This window comes from Callithrix jacchus, chromosome 8 (assembly GCF_049354715.1).
Source record: "Callithrix jacchus isolate 240 chromosome 8, calJac240_pri, whole genome shotgun sequence".
Taxonomy (NCBI): Eukaryota; Metazoa; Chordata; class Mammalia; order Primates; family Cebidae; genus Callithrix; species Callithrix jacchus.
In genome coordinates, this window is record NC_133509.1 from 20,088,770 (window position 1) to 20,107,080 (window position 18,311).

At 37.1% G+C, this 18,311-nt stretch overlaps 1 protein-coding gene across 35 annotated transcripts in view; it reads left to right on the plus strand.

Moving 5' to 3' along the window:
* Nucleotides 1-18,311, plus strand: part of NEO1 (neogenin 1) — a 244,174-nt gene that overhangs the window by 128,064 nt on the left and 97,799 nt on the right. For all 35 annotated transcript variants that reach the window (XM_078333622.1, XM_009005211.5, XM_035259163.3 and 32 more), the window contains exons 6-7: nt 5,421-5,575; nt 7,300-7,420. In XM_078333622.1, the coding sequence (XP_078189748.1) occupies nt 5,421-5,575; nt 7,300-7,420 (276 nt within the window). The remainder of the gene's footprint in view (nt 1-5,420; nt 5,576-7,299; nt 7,421-18,311) is intronic.

The window sequence follows — 18,311 nt, forward strand, 5'->3', positions numbered from 1 at the left end:
AAGAACATAGAGGCCAGGTGCAGTGACTCATGCCTGTAAACCTAGCACTTTGAGAGGCTGAGGCAAGAGGATTGCTTGAGCTCAGGAATTTGAGATTAGCCTGGGCAACATAGTCAGACCTTCTCTGTACAAAAAATTAACTGGGTATGGTGGTGCATTCCTGTAGTCTCAGCCACTTGAGAGGCTGAGGCAGGAGGATCACTTGAGTCTGGGAGGTTGAGGCTATAGTGAGCCATGATCACGCCACTACACTCCAGTCTGGGCGATAGAGTGAGAACATTGGCCAAGTAGTGAAATGTGAATACTGACTGGGTAAAAAGTGACATTAAGAAATTATTTTGAGTGTTGCTCTGTCAACCAGGCTGGAGTGCAGTGATGCAAAACCAGCTCACTGCACTTCCACCTCTCAGGTTCAAGCAATTCTCCTGCCTCAGCCTCCCTAGTAGCTGGGACTACAGGCATGCGCCACCATGCCTGGCAAATTTTTGTATGTTTAATAGAGACTGGGTTTAGCCAAGTTGGCCAGGCTGGTCTTGAACTCCCAACCTCAGGCTATTCACCTGCCCCGGCCTCCCAAAGTGCCAGGATTATAGGCATGAGCTACCATGCCCCACCAAGAAGTTATTTTAGATACCAGCCTAATATTGGTATCATGGTTATATTTAGAAATGAGAGTTCTTGGCTTATAGAGGTACTCAAATATGTATATATGAAATAATGTAATACCTGGAATTTGCTTTCAAAATAATTGTGCATACGATAAAAGTTGGGAATGGAATGGATTAAGGCATAGATGAATCAGTATTGATCATGACTTGACAATTATTGAATCAACATAATGGGTATATGGGATTTATTCTGTTTTCTTAAATAAAAAGTTTTTTTTGAGACGGAGTTTCGCTCTTGTTACCCAGGCTGGAGTGCAATGGTGCGATCTCGGCTCACCGCAACCTCTGCCTCCTGGGTTCAGGCAATTCTCCTCCCTCAGCCTCCTGAGTAGCTGGGATTACAGGCGCGCACCACCATGCCCAGCTAATTTTTTGTATTTTTAATAGAGACGGGGTTTCACCATGTTGACCAGGATGGTCTTGATCTCTTGACCTCGTGATCCACACGCCTCGGCCTCCCAAAGTGCTGGGATTACAGGTGTGAACCACCGTGCCCGGCCCAATAAAAAGTTTTTTAAAAGAATACAGATTTTGAAGTCAGTCTGCCTAGGTTCAAAAGTCAGATCTGTCACTGACTAAGCCTTATGTTATGGAGTTACTTAGCTTCTCTGTGTATTAGTGTCCTTGTCTATAAAATGGAAATAATATAACTAAATAATAGAATCGTGTGGAAACTAAATGGTTATAAGTGGAAAGCACTTATGAATGTTAGCTTTGATATGTTGTCTCACATCAAAGATCTATATTAAAGTTATAAATCATTGGCTAAAGATCTTAGTGTACTTAGGATTGGTCTAGTTGAATTCCTTATTTAGTAACTCAGGGGTTTGATACCTGTATTTAGCAAAATGTCCAGTGGTAGAACCAGAACTCGACTTTATGTTTCTTGACTTCTAGCTTTTACAACTGCTTTACAATAAATCATTATCAAAGAATATCCAAGAGTCAGAAGACAACATTTTTACAAATTTAATTAAATGATATAATGGCTTTTAATTGTAATTCATGAGTCAGGCAGCATCTCATCTAAAGAACAGATAAGCACTACACTGGGCAGGTAGAACAGTTAGGTTTTGCAGGGTAGCTTGAGCTGAACAAAGCAACGACATGCTGAAAGTAGATGGTTAACATCAGTTGCTTCATATTACTTTCATTGTAAGGGTCAGAGCAGAGGGGACTTTCTTATGTTGGCTAAAACTGTCCCATTTGGGGATTTGACACACACACTCTCCTAATTTCTCAGAAGGAAAGATAAATAACTTAGGTTCAGTTTGGTGTTGTGGAACTTCAGCACGAGTGACTTTATTTTGGTTCACTCTGGTTTGATCTTTAGAGTAGCAGCTCAGTCCACATTAGTAGCCTCCCATAAGTTTTATTTAACACAAGTAAGCTTAAGTAACCTGGTTCTAAATAGAAAGACTCACAATTGCAAGCATGTTCAGTTTTCCTGCATCTAAAATTGATTGCAGCTCATATGATAACTCCAAGTTCTTGTTTGTCTGTTTACTTTGAGAAGGAACAGACAAACTTCACTTAAGACGAGTCTAAATTTATCTGGGGGGTAGAACACTAAACAAACATGTTAGAAAAATTTCGAGGAAATTAAGGAAGAATATTTGTTCTACCATATACTGTAACATATTGCATAGTTATAATAATTTTATGATTTTGGCCCAGGAATAGACAGATGGATGAAACCAATTAGTGTCCTGAAATAAACCCCCAAGAATACATATATTTTGGTATTAAATATTTTAAATCAGTCATTCTTTCTGGGATGACTGATTCTGCCACTTAGAAAAATGTAAAGCTGGCTACTTAGTAAGTATAGATGGTTTCATAGAAATATTAGAAGAAAATGTAAGTGAGTGTTGTTATAGTACTGAAGAAGGGAAAGCTTTTGGAGTAAAAATAGTGAAATACAGATGCTAAAATGGAGAGGACCTATAAATTTTACCATGTGAAAACACAATTTTCCTGATAATGGTAATTTTTTTCACATGGTAATAAAATTTACCATGTGAAAAGCTTTGTTACAATAGATGCCTTAAGTTCAGGGCAGAAGAGGAAACAAATATTGGCAGCATGAAGACAAGGGGTTCATAGCTTACTGTATTAGTTACGGCTCAGTTAGGAGCCAGAAGCTATACTAGGCATTTGAACAGAGAAAATTTAATATAAAGAATTATTAATGGCTGGCCTTGTGGTGGCTCACACCTGTAATCCCAGCACTTTGGGAGGCCGAGGCAGACGGATCATCTGAGGTTGGGAATTTGAGACCAGCCTGACCAACATGGTGAAATACCATCTCTACTACAAATACAAAAATTAGCCAGGCATGGTTGTGGGCACCTGTAATCCCGGCTACTTGGGAGGCTGAGACACGAGAATTGCTTGAACCTGGGAGACGGAGGTTGCAGTGAGCCAAGATCACGCCATTGCACTCCAGCCTGGGCAACAGAGTGAGACTCCATTAAAAAAAAATTGTTAACTATTAAAATCTACTTACTAAAAGGGGCAAAAAAGACTCTAAAGAATAAAAAAATAGTAAGTTTAGGGATTAGCTCTGACTACCTCTTGAGCTGAGGGAGAGAATCCAGAAATCAGGAAGACTCTAGTTTGGACCTTATTGGAGAAAGTGTAGCTGCTGTCAAAGAACATAGCTATGGGCCAGAGCTGGGGCACAGGAAGTCCCCTGCTGGGAGGCCACAGAGTTTGTGTGCAGAAAGTACCTGCCGGGGTGCTGTGGGCTGGACAGATGATAAGCAGAAAGTTGCCCACTGGGATGACATAAGTTGGAGCTGGTGTAGAGGACTCTATGCAGTGGGTGTAGTGTATCAGAGCTGGTACACAGAAAGCCACATGCTGGGGTAAGCTAGAGAAACTTACAGGAGGGTCACCATTACTGAGTCTCTCACAATCAGCCTCACCATAGGGGCAAAAAGAAGAGCATCCTCCAACCTGAAAATGAAGCCCATCACTCTGCTTTGATGTACGGTTTCCCCTGTGCTGTTAACAAAGCACCAGCTGACGAAAGTCCACGTCCACTACTCCAAAGAAGGACAGATTTGGAGCTGAGAGCCTTGAAATAATAACTCTCATTATGTGAAAAGCTCTTATAAATAGATAAGAGCATTGTGAACACTCTAGTTGGAAAAACGGCAGCATATTTATATAGATAATTTACAAAAGAATAAATATAAATGGCTTGCCATTGGATAGGAGGATAGTCAAATTCGCTATTAATAGATTTCCCTGATTTCATGTTGTACCAATTTATGTTTTCTGGATCTTCCATCACTGTGAATATATCTTGTTTCTTAAGATTATACATTCTTTCCTTCCTTGGGGGAGGTTCTGCTTGCCTGGGGTTCTACCTCTTCTCTGTACTGTTGTTCTTTCTTTACCTAAGTTATATAGCTAGTTTGGATTTCTTTCTAGGGCCTGCTGTAGACAGTGCAATAGGCCAAAAAAAATTCCTTTTTAAAAAAGCAAAGGGAGATTGGAAAGCATTAAATAAGCTTGTCTACTCATAGACAAGCATGATTGTCTATGTAGATAATCCCAAAAGTGTATTTACAGAAGCTGATACAACTAATGAGAAAATTTACGATGGCCACAGGATAAAAGGTTAATACACATACTTCACTTTCATTCCTACATACTAGAAGAGAACAACTGAAAATTAAATTTAAAGTACCACTGAGAATAGTGTCAAAAATATTTGAAATACCTAGATATTTATCTAACAAAGTATGAATGAGATTTGCTTACTGAAATCTGTAAAACATTTATGAAAGAAATTAGACTTAAATGGAGAGAGAAACATGTGTTCAGGGAAAAGAAAAGAAGACAGTATTTTTAAGATGTCAGATCGCCACAAATTCAACACAGTTTCAATCAAAATCTCAGCAGGCTGGGCAGATTTTAGGTCAACTGTAAATAAAGCTGCTGTCATTGCCATTGTTGTTGTTATTTCATAGAACTAGCCTTCAGTGGAGCTTGCGGCTTTGTGATGTAGGGAGTTTCTGTCATTCACACTTTTCAAACACGGACTATTAAGACCCTTTGTCAAGGATGTCATATAGGAAATTACATCATTAGGTAGGATGTTGGACTAGATGATCTTCCTCAACCCTTCTAATTAAAAATATTACGATCTATTATTTGTACGTCAGCAATTTACAACTATGGTGCATGTGGAAAGGGAGCTACTGGAATATTCAGACTTTTTCAAATAATCTTATCCTTTCCCCGTCACCCTGTAAAACCATTGCATATCAGGAGGGATTTTAGCAGTAGGAGTGCATTGCATCAGTGAGCTGCTGAAGGACTCTGATGTGACATTTGTTTTACTTTTTGTTCTTACTCATCAAGCTGATTGAAAAGGGAAGTTTTATCAACTCTTTGAATTTTAATTATACCTCTTAGAAAATTGTGTAAATCTTAGGGAAGTAGTCTTTAATATTTAGTTTTACACATTAATTTCTCCAATATATAGAAAATAGTTCCAAATAAGGAAACTCAGAAATTATCTTTAAAATGGTTGTACCAGCAAATCATTTTTAAAGCTATTCTATTCCTATTTTTTTATTTTTATATTTGTTTTATGCTTTTGCACAAATATGTAAAAGCTTCAAATAATGAGTAAAAATCTGATGGATTTTACGATTTAAAAAAGATGGTTGAAATATGAATAGCTACCTATTTTTGTTTTATAATTAATGTCTTAATTTCCTTTTTATTTTAAAGCTCAACCTGAATTCCTGAAGCAACCTACTAATATATATGCTCACGAATCTATGGATATTATATTTGAATGTGAAGTGACTGGAAAACCAACTCCAACTGTGAAGTGGGTCAAAAATGGGGATATGGTTATCCCAAGTGATTACTTTAAGATTGTAGTAAGTATTTTTCAAAGAAGTATGTTTATTTCTGTAACCTTTAGATGTTTTTAAGTATAGTCATCGAGAGATCAGTTATCTTATATATACTAGCTTATGTCCTACAAATGACATAGAAAAATTCACATAGAATATAATATCTTCATTGGCTGATGCCCAGAAAAAGCTAAGCCCAGAAATATTTTGGTAGCTTATGTAAGATCACATAGCAAGTCAGTGGCTTACGTAAGCCTAGAGTCTAGACTCTTACTTGAATACACTGGCACTCTTAAACACAGCTGTCACCATTTTCTGGCTAATGATTAGCACACACAGATATGTGTGTTTGTGTGTCCCCAGTTGTCTTCACAGCTCTCCGTTCAAGGAGCAGAAATGATCCTTTTGGAAAAGATAATATGTAAGAATGCAACTGACTATACAAAACTTAACCACAAATCATATACTGATGCTGCCCTGACCCTTCAAAATAAGGATGACCCAGTGTCAGACAATTGTTGTAGCAATAGTTATAAAGATTCTCTTTTAAAAATTCATTTAAAAAATGTCAAATATATTTAAGATTATTCAGCCATAATTGCTTTTTACTATATGTTATATATAGTAAATGCTTAGTAGATATTATATATTAATATTATCATCATTAACATTTTAGTAATAGAATTATCTAGCTTTAGTAATAAAGATTAATGACATACCTTGAGATCTGATCTATACACGACATTCATAAAAATGATAACTGTAGTTGTTAAAGACAATATCTCATTACAAATTACAAGTAATTCATTACAAATAATTAATTCTTAGAAATATATTTTATATTTTTGGAATGCTTGATCTCTTGTTACAAAAAGTAATTCACAAGTATTTAACATTAAAAAGCAATCTGTTACAGTTAAAATATCCTTTTAAAATCAATATTTGGAAACTAAAACATTTTAAAACAATATTATACGAATAACAATAGTTATTTTTATTTATTTATTATTTTTAAGACAGGGTCTCGCTCTGACTGGAGTACAGTGGTGTGATCATAGTTCACTGCAGCCTCAAACTCCTGGGCTTAAGTGATCCTCCTGCCAACCTGAGTAGCTGGAACTACAGGCACGCACTACTATGACCAGCTAAATTTGTATTTTTTGTAGTGATGAGGTCTCACTGTGTTGCTCAGGCTGGTCTTGAACTCCTGGGCTCAAGTAATCCTCCTGCCTCTGCCTCCCAAAGTATTGGGATTATAGATGTGAGCCACTGCTCCTGGCCCAATAATAATAGTTGACATTCATGTAGTACTTTTTTGTTTATAGGAAGCTCACATGGCTTCATTTAATTTATTATAGTCTAGTCTGTTAGAACTATTGATATTACAGATAATCTTAAGAAAAATAATACCTCGAATTCCCAAATTGGACTTTTTGGTCAGATGGTATTGCGTGCCAGATGTTTTCCCAAGCAAAGGTAGAAGTGTGCAAATAGTGAGAGTATGACTTTATGCATTAAGTTCTTCATTGTGAATGATAGTATGTACTTTTCTATTCGGTTAAATTGGTACCTTTCCAATGCTTTAGTATGAAATTGAGTTAACAGGTACTTAGGTGGCTAATCTTCACTAATTGAATCATTAAAACTTTACTTGTTTTTTTCCTCCCTAAAAAGAGCATGTTTTTGAGATTTTGATCCAGTATTTATCAGTTAAATCATGAAATTTTATTTATGTCTTTCTTCTTCAGAAGGAACATAATCTTCAAGTTTTGGGTCTGGTGAAATCAGATGAAGGGTTCTATCAGTGCATTGCTGAAAATGATGTTGGAAATGCACAAGCTGGAGCCCAACTGATAATCCTTGAACATGGTAAGAGGGGCTGAAATAGTCAGATGCTAGAGGCCATGTGCTTGATGAATGAGCACCCGTCAGTCCAAATACCTCATGATTGATAACCCATTAGTAAAGGCCAACATGTAGCATAACTAAGAGAAAAAGAATAGCAGTCTAAATCATTTCTATTACATATAATTACTTAGAAACACAATTTTGGATAATGTTGAAAAGCAATTTTTACTAAGGAAAGAAAAACTAAATATTATGGAGTCTTAGTAAATTAAGGTTTTTTTTTTAGAATTAGTCATCTTAATCTCACAAATATATTTCTGCCCTACACATAAAACCTTTTTTCCCCCAAATCTTTACACTTTTATTAACACACTTACAGAAAATAACATTCAAATACTGAGAAAACTAAATAACTTTAGAAGCAGAGCTCATTGTTTTCTGCTTACATGTAAGTGACAGTTCTGGGCTGTTAGCACAAAATAATCAATGTTCATAAAACCCTGACTACTATATCAAACATAAGTTAAAATTATAGGCACTAGTTTATCAAATCCACATTTCTTAGAAAACCTTAATGGTTTGCATTGAAATTTTTAGTTTTTCCAGAATACAATTAAATTACCTTTTCTGATTACCACCAAAAAAAACAAGTTTATTATTTAAAAATTCAGATAACAGGAGGCCGAGGCAGCAGATCACGAGGTCAAGAGATCCAGATCAGCCTGGCCAACTTGGTGAAACCCCGTCTCTACTAAAAATACAAAAATTAGCTGGGCGTGGTGGCGCATGCCTGTAGTCCTAGCTACCTGGGAGGCTGAGGCAGGAGAATCTCTCGAACCTGGGAGGTGGACGTTGCAATAAGCTGAGATCCCACCACTGTGTTCCAAGTGGGCAACAGAGTGAGACTCTGTCTCAAAAAAAAAAAAAAAATCATATAACAATGAAAGTATAAAGAAAAAAAATCCATTGTATATCTCAAATTAGGGAACCCACAGTATAATTTGAACAGAGGTTTAATATAAGAAATTAGCATTGATATTGGGATTAGAGTAACAAAGGTTTGACTAGTAAGAAGGAAAGAGAATGCTAGGCAATATAAACATGGCAACTATCAGGAGCAACTACAGCCCCCAGGTCTGAGATAGGGGCCTCTTGAGGGCACCTCTTCTTAAGGCTGAGATCCAGACCCTGTTGGAGATGATATAACCATGGTTTACTGGATGGCAGAGAAGTTGATGTGGTGCTTTGCTGTCTAAACTTGCTCAAAATTGCCTTTCTTGAGACTTAGGGAAACTGCTCACAGTGAAATGTCTCACCAGAGGCATTCTGCTACATAACTACCCAGTGGGTCAGATGTTAGGGGAAGCTGCTAGCTATAGGAGCCTGCCATGGTAATACACTAAAACCAGGAGGGAAACTCCTTTTTTCTGAACTGTATCTCCATTGCCTTTTATTGATAAAGTTTAATACATGTCCCAGCTGGCAAAGAAAAAGTATATAAAGAAGTGGCTCCTTTTTTTGCAGCATAGGCGATGAAATGTGAATTTGGAGCTGAGAGGCAATAAACTGATAACTGGCACACACTCCAAATCCTGCCACCTGCGGATACTGTGTGTGGTTTTATAATTTCCCGTTTTCTTGCAACAGTATGCTGTGCACATCTTTCTATGTCAGCAGTTGATCTGCACCGATATTGTTTATTGTTGAATAGAATATATATACTTTGTTTTGTATAACTGGTTTTATATTGGTTAACATTTAGATTGGCACCTGTTCTTTTTTAATTATAAACAATAATGTATTGAACTTTTTATGTGATTATTTTCTTATACTAAATTACTAAAAGTTGAATTACTGGATAACAGTTCTGTATTAAATTGATAAGGGTACCTGTTAGGTGCATTATTTATTTGTTTTAGCAACTAAAGCGTTTTTCATTTTGAGCATTTCTTAAGAATGCCACTTTAGACATCAGATCTTTTATCCAAGTCAAATACAATCGGGTACTGGTGTGGCCCCAGGAAGATTTCTCTGATAACGGTAGTTTGGCCAGTGAAGCTAATTGGCAAAGATGGCACCTACTCTGGCTTTTCACTAACGTGGCGTATATGTAGGATTTTTCTATGTGATTTTTTGAAAAATATACTTGAGAGTGCTGTTACAGGAAAGCATAAAATATTAGAACTGCTTTTTCTTCTTATGTTTGTCGGCGATTATACCCTTCCCTGTATATTGGAAATGATTTTAGGAGAAGCGTGCCATTTTTCTATCTTGGTGAAATGCCTGAGTACAATGACCAAATAAGGCACTAGCAGAATTAGTGAGGTAGATAGGATTATTTCTTTTTACTTGTGGCAGTGACTTTTCTTAGTAAACCTCATGGCTATTTGGAGTATATTTATTTACGTGGAACTAAGCAAAGGCACTTCAGTATATTCGTGTTTGAGATTACTGTTACAAATCTAACTGTAATGGTAGAAATGGCTAAGTATGCTAGGACATTGTAGTTATAGTGTGTTTGCTTCTCTCTTTTTGAGAATAGTGTTTTAGGAGCTGATGAAATTTTTTAGTGACATTATTGGGCATGCATTAAAGATGCATACATTATGAGAAGGAGAGCAAGTGTCATGTTATTAATTCTGTTTTCTGTTTTGCTGTTTTCTTTTAATTTGTAAGATAAATATTTATATGGGAAAGCTAAAAGAAGAAATACAGCAATTTATTAGATCGGATCTCTGCTTTTTTGGAGTTTACAATATAATAAGCAATGTAAGAGATGTATAAAACTTGAATAGCAGTCCAGATTAGTGTTATTTTTATAGCACAAATAAAGCAGCATACAGTTCAGAAGAAAGGAATTCTGTCTGTGTGATCAGGGAATTTTTTCATGTAAGATGTCCCCTTTGTAATAGGCCTTGAATTATAAGATTTCTAGATGTTAATTCAAAGGAAAATCTGGATCAGTATGGAAATACAATAGAAGACCTGTTTCTGTGGTAAGGTAGCCTTTAACCACTGAATAGGATCAGATTGCATGATTATAAATAATCAAAATAATGCCATGTGTAATGAGTGTGACGATGAAATCAGGTTTAATGAGAGGAAGACAGAGTGCAAGCTGGTTGAAGGAATATTGTTAGAAGAGGCCATTGTGAGATGATAACTACTTATACTAGAGAAATAGGTTGAAAAGGATTCTACTAAAGAGATTGTGTTAGTCTGTTCTTGGATTGCTATAAAGACATACCTGAGGTTGGGTAATTTATAAAGAAAAGATATTTAATTGGTTGACAATTCTGCAGGCTGTACAGGAAGAGGTTTAATTGGTTCACAGTTCTGCAGGCTGTGCTGGCATCTGCTTAGCTTCTGGGGAACCCTCAGGAGGCTTCCAATCATGGTGCAAGGCAAGCAGGAAGCAGGCATTTCACATGGCAGGACCAGGATCAAGAGAGTGAGGTGGGGGGGTGCTACACAGTTTTAAACAACCAGATCTTGTGAGAACTCACTATCTCAAGGACAGCACCAAGCCATGAGGGATCTTCCCTCATGACCCAAACACCTCCCACCAGGCTCCACCTCCAACATTAGGGATTACATTTTCACATGAGATTTGGACAGGGACAGAGATCCAAACTATATCAGAGGTGTTAGTGATTTATCTGATTGAGACTTTATCAAGTGATTGAACATCATACATTGTTATAGAAGAGTCAGAAATACTTCCAGGGTTTACCCAAGTTCTGGGAAACTAGGTGTGTTAGTCTGTTTTCATGCTGCTGATAAAGAAATGCCTGAAACTGGGCAATTTACAAAAGAAAGAGGTTTGGGACTTACAGTTCCACATGGCTGGGGAGGTCTCACAATCATGGTGGAAGGCATGGAAGAGCAAGTCATATTTTATATGGATGGCAGCAGGGAAAGAGAGCTTGTGCAGGGAAAGTCCCTTTTCCAAACCATCAGATCTTGTGAGACTCATTCACTATCATGAAAACAGCACTGGAAAGACCCACCCCCATAATTCAATCACCTCCCACTGGGTTCCTGCAGTGACACATGGGAATTGTGGGAGTTATAATTCAAGATAAGATTTGGGTGGGGACACAACCAAACCTTATCACTAGAATGGTGACACCTTTACAAAAACAGAAAAGGAAGACAGATCAAAATGGAAGGAGATTTCCACTTCTGTTCAGGACATAAAGAGGTGTATAAAGAAAATCCCACTCTCACCACAAGAAAGAGCTTAGTAATCTACAACATTGTAAGTTCTCTTGAGAGAGCTCAGCATGCAAAACAACTGTATTAGTCCATTTTCACACTGCTGATAAAGACATACCCGAGACTGGGTAATTAATAAAGAAAAAGAGATTTAATGGACTCATAGTTCCACGTGGTTGGGGAGGCCTCATAATCATTGTGGAAGGCAAAAGGCACATGTTACACGGCAGCAGGCAGAGAGAATGGGAGTCAAGTGAAAGTGGAAACCCTTTATGAAATCATCAGATATTGTGAGACTTACTCACTACCATGAGAACAGTATGGGGGAAACCACCCTCATGATTCAGTTATCTCTTCCACAACATGTGGGGATTACGGGCTGCAATTCAAGATGAGATTTATGTGGGGACACAACTGAACCATATCAGCAACCAAATAACCTAAATTCCAAAAAGGACAACCCCTCTAAAGGCATAGATGGTGTGTATTGTTGCACTTTTGGCAGAACACAAGAGAAAGAGATGGCTACTGTAAAAGTGAGTGAGAGGAAAACTCCTAGAGTTTTAAACTTAAACCACAAGGCCAACTATGGGCTAGTTTGGAATGTCTGGGGGCCCCATACTCAAAGGGAGTTTACACTTTCTTGCAAACGCTTTTCCTTGTGGCTCTACAGAGTACTCCCAATTAAGAGGATGCAAAAGCGGGAGACTACAGAAAGCCATCTCTGGTTAAAGATGAAGGAAGTGTTGATCTGCACTTGCAGAGAGGCCTTTGTGCCTGGGAGATGGGACAGAGGCCTTCCCTTTTACTCAGACCCTTCCCCTTTAAGCCATAAACCAGTGGGGGAGGAGCAGAAAACTTTCTTATTTCATAAGCTTCTGAAGGGAGATTAAGAAGTCAAACCCCCGTGCTTCTTAGGGGAGGAACCCCCCTATCCCCAGGATGCAGGCAAAGACCCATTAATGCTAGGGAAAGGGTAGAAGAGAAAACCTTTTACTTTTGAAAGGCGCAGAAATCATTTTGGGCCTCAGGATTCTACAGCAATACCAAGGAGAGGTCTTTTACTACTAGGGGAAGAGTAGGAAACTTCCACTGAAGACCAGTACAAATACAAAGCAGATTTTGGCTCCCAGAGGAAGAAGAGCCACAGGCCCCACTGAAGACTGAGGTTGGACCAGAACAATGGAGAATTCTAGCTGCCCCAACCATGAGCTCACAGCAACTAACAAAAGCTTTCTGCTGTTTGGGAAAGGTCAAGAGCATAGAGAGATATCCTGTGGTATTGGTATGAGGAGTGGTTGAAAACTCAGAGGAAAGAAAACAGAAGAGAGAGAGAAACCCTCTGGCTTCTAAGCACAGGACAATGGTAGTCTCCCAGTAGAGGAATTTGAAACCTATGGTATACTTAAGGTAACTATAATAATAAAATCTATTCCAAGCTCAATTCCTGACTAGATTAACCTCTTTCACACTAATGGCTTGACAAAAAAATAGGCATCCTGTTTTTCAGGTGTAAATAATACTTACTGCTGTTCTGCATAGCATGTTCAGCATTCATGCAAAAATTAATAGACCTTAAAAAGCCCATCCATTGTTGAGAGAGAAAGCAATCAATAGAATTTCAGACTTTGTGACTTCTATGCAACAGAAAGATATTCTTATAAAATATGCCATTCACATTTCATTCTTTATATACTTTATTTATTTATTTAGAGATGGAGTTTCACTCTTGTCACCCAGACTGTAGCGCAGTGGCATGATCTCGGCTCGCAGCAACCTCCGCCTCCCAGGTTCAGCAGTTCTTTTGCCTCAGCCTCCCGAGTAGCTTGGATTACATGTGCATGTCACCATGCCTGGCTAATTTTTGTATTTTTAATAGAGATGGGGTTTATACATTTACTTTTAAAATTACTTGAGGTATATTCCTACAGACTACAAGATGAATTAAACCAAGAACTCATAAACAACACACACTCTTAACATCTGATCTAGCAATTGTACTTCTTGGTATTTACATGAATTAGTTGAAAAGTTATGTCCACACAAAACGTGCACACAAATGTGTTTGTAGCATCTTTATTCCTAATTACAAAGATGTCCTTCAGTAGGTGAAAGGATAAATTGGTGTACATCTAGACAGTGAAATACTACTAATTACCAAAAGAACTGAGCCAGCAGGCTGGGTGCAGAGCCTCACGCCTATAATCCCAGCACTTTGGGAGGTCGAGGCGGGTAGATCACTTGAGGGCAGGATTTCGAGATCAGCTTGGCCAACATGGCAAAACCCTAGATCTTCTAAAAATACAAAAATTAGCCAGCCGTGGTGGTCCACACCTGTAATCCCAGCTACTCAGGAGGCTGAGGCATGAGAATCACTTGAACCCAGGAAGCAGAGGTTGCAGTGAGCCAAGTTTGTACCATTGCACTCCAGCTTGGGCAACAGAATGAGACTGTGTCTCAAAAAAAAAAAAAGAAAAGAAAAGAAAAGAAAAAGAAATGAGCTGTCAAACCATAATGCCCTTGGAGAAATCATAAATGCAAATTACGAAGTGAAAGAAGCCAGTTTGAAAGGGCTAAAGACGGTGTGATTCCAACTACATGACATTCTAGAAAAGGCAAAACTATAGAGTTAGTAAAAAGATCGTGGTTGCCAGGGTTTGGGAGGAGAGTGCAATGAATAAGCAGAGCACAGAATTTTATGGCAGTGAAACTACTGTGTATGATACTGTAATGGAAGATGCATGTCATAAATTTGTCCAAGTCCATAGAATTTGCAGCATGAAGACTGAACACTAATATGAACTATGGACTTTGGGTAGTAATGATGACTCAGTGCAGATTATTCAGTTGTAATCAATGTACCACTCAAGTAGGGGATGTTAATAATAGGAGAAACTATGCATATGTAGGGCAGAGGAAATTTTGGTACCTTATGCTCAATTTTGCAATGAATCTTAAACTTCTCTAAAAACGAGATACCATATGCACTTACTAGGATAGCAAAAATCCAAAACACTGACACCACCACCAAACTCAAGGATGTAGAGCAACAGGAACTCTTATTCATTGTGGCTGGGAATGCAAAATGGTACAGCCATTTTCGAAGACAGTTTGGCAGTTTCTTACAAAATTAAGCATTTTTATCATAAGATTTAGCAATTGTGCTCCTTGATATTTACCCAGATGAGTTGAAAAGTTATGTTCACACAAAACTTACACACAAATGTTTATAAGAGTTTTACTCATTATTGCCAAAACTTGGAAGCAACCAAAATATCCTTCAGTATCTGAATGGATAAACAAATTGTGATACATCCATACAATGGAACACCATTCACTGAACAGAGCATCTAAGATGGGTCAGTATCAGAGGCTGTGACATAAGTAAATTATAAGTAAATAGTAGTCTCACAAAGAAACAGAACAAGGACAGGGAAAAACAAATGTTTGAATAGACAATGTCCAAGATTTTTTTTAAATGAAAGAGATCAAACCACACATCCAAAAAGAAACTCAGACAATCCCCAAGTAAGCTAAATACCATAATGATGATAAGAAGAAGAAAATGTGCCTGTATACAGCATAGCCAAACTTCTAGAAACCAAACATGAAAAAATCTTGAAGGCAGTCAGAAATTTAAAAAGAAAAAAAATACAGTACATGCAGAAGAACAATGATAAGAATTACAGCAGACTTTTTGCCAGAAATAATGTGAGCCAGAAGTCACTGAGCAACATTTTTTAGTTTTTTTTAAATTCAGGGGCTATGCTACTCTTCACTGTATTGTTCCAAGTTTAGTATTATTGTATGTGCTGCCCAAGCAAACATAGAGCAATATTTCTTAAGTACTAAAAAAAAGGCAACCAAAACTATACCCAACAAAAATATCCTTCAAAAATTAAAATGAAATAAAGACCTTTTCAGAACGGAAGCTGAGAATTTGTTGCTGACATACTTATACTACAAAAAATGTGAAAGGACAAAAACAAAGTGGGCTAGAGTGTTTTCTTTTCTAAAGTAAATATATATTTTTAATTTTTTAATTACTTCAAGGGATAATGACTGTCTAAACAGGCCCACAAAATTTTTTTTTTTTTTACTCTCTAAGTAGTTTATTTCCACCTTCACAAACTCATGTGCCTTTGGTGCAAGGCACCATGAATTAAATACTTATATCAGAATACATTTGTCTTACATGATTCAAGATAAAGTGGATTTTAAAAGCAAATGGGTGCCAATGATGGGGAGGTGAGGGGAATAGGGCAGGCAGCAATAGGGTAATATGCAACAACATTTTTCTGTAAAGGGCCAAATAGTAAATATTTTGGGTTTAAAGGGTCAGTCTCTGTCACAGCTACTTAACTACCTAACATTTACCTGACGTTAGGTCTCTGTTGACCACCTTTATATCACAAAAGCCGCCCTGTAGGTCAAACAACCTTGGCTGCTCTCATGAAACTTTGTTTACAAAAACAGGTAGCAGGTCCTAATATGCTGACTCTGGTCTAACACAACAATAGTTGATAACATATAAAATTTAAAAGTAAGACAACGTTATGTATAGTGTAGTCCAATGCATAGGGTAGGATTGAAAATAAACTATCATAAGGTTCTTACAGTACACAACAATACTTTGTGTCAAAGATACTCAGATACTTTCAATATTATTTTTAAGCAAGCCTCATGAAGATAAGCACTATCATAAAATATTTATTTCCTTTTTTAATAATTCACTTCATTATTTTTCTAGTTAAACTCAGATGCTGATCACAGAGATGTTAGTAAATTATCTGTAGTTTGTAGTTCTTCCTTTAACAGTTCCTCCTTGGGCACATTTCCTTCTCATTATTCATATACCAAGTCTGACTTTCTTCTCTTATCCTTTTATTCTTCACCCTTCTGCTCCCCGTTTGTCTTTTTTCCTCCCACTCCCTCCCCTTTTTTTATTTAAAAAATTTTAAGTAAAACAGACATCCACTGATGAGAAATAACTTAGAATCACAAACTATCAGGGCTGAAAGATATGTATCATGTAGTCCAGTGGTTGGCAAACTTTCTGTAAAGGGCCAAAGAATAGATACTTTAGGCTTTACCTCACATAAGGTCTCTGTTTACACCACTCACCTCTGCTATTGTAAGTGTGAAAACCACCACAGACAGAATACAGACAATCTGTAACAAATACAAGTGGCTGTGTTCCCATAAAACTTCATATACAAAAGCAGGAAGTGTACTGGATTTGGCCTGTGGGCCACAGTTTGCCATTCTCAATCTAGTCTATCGTCTCTTGAATATCCCTACATTAGTTGTTTCCCAAACTGTGCCCTTCAAGATGTATTAATGGGTCTACTAAAAAACAAACAAACAAAAAGTTTGTTTTTGTTACACAGTCCAGCAGATCTGGGGACTGCTATATAAACATTATATTCCACTCTTGGAAATTCACAATGCTAATGAACACAAATGGAAAGAGGCCCAAGATGGGCCAGTTTTCATCATTTCTCCTTCAGGCTGTCCAAGCACCTGCCTTTCTCCTACCAAATTAAGACTTCTCAGTGAGGTATATCAGAATTTCCTGTATTTACTTCTTGCAAGACAACCCAATTCTCCTGTGAAAGGAATTCTTTGTAAACTCTTCTGTCTGTGATGTTTTTGGCAGAAAGTCGTCAATGTTATATCTGGTGCCTTTTCTAAATTTTACCACTGATTAAAAGGTGAGTTTAGTATTTTAAAAAAAACAACCACTTTGCTAATTATATAAAAGTAATACATGGTTATTAGAACACTGAGAAAAAATACCACTGCCCAAAGATAACCAGTGTTAACATTTTGGTATGGATGTTTCTAAATATGTATATATATTTTTAAAAATTAAATTCAGATTATTTGGTATATATTATTTTGTATCTTGTTTTTCTACTTGTTATTATATCCTGAGATCTTCCTGATATCATTAAAGGGGTTCAAAGGCATGGTTTATAATGGCCAAAAAAATTTTCCATCATAAGGTTGTATTATAATTATTTTAACTACTTCCTCTATTTGGGGACATCTAAGTCATTTCCTATTCTTCCTTTCTTTATTGCTATTTTTCCTTTTTAATTACTAATGCTCTTATTAGTAGTGTTTGTCCAAATCTCTGATTCTTTCATTAGGAAAAATTCCTAAAAGAACAATTAAGGGTTTAAGTCAGTAATTTATGCAATTGTCAAAATGGTTTTAGTAAATGATGTAACAATTTACATTTTTACTAAAAGTGAAGAAAGGATATAAACCTAATTACACCTTACCCAGCTATTAAAAAGTAATGTTCATTTAAAAATACAAAATTGAGGCTGGGTGCAGTGGCTCAACCCTGTAATCCCAGCATTTTGGGAGGCTGAGGCAGGAGGATCACTTGAGCCCAAAAGTTTAAGACCAGCCTGGGCAACATAATGAGACCCATCCTCACGAAAAAGTGAAAAAACAAAAAACATTGGTCAAGTGTGGTGGCACACACCTTTGGTCCCAGCTACTCAGAAGGCTGAGGTGGGAGGATTGCTTGAGCCTCAGTGAGCTCTTATTGCACCACTGCACTCCAGCCTAGGCGACAGGGCAAGACCACACACCTATCCATGCAAAAATAAACTTTATTATTAGGCAAAAATGACATCTTATTCATTGAATTTTGTATCTTTGATTATGAAGTGGAATA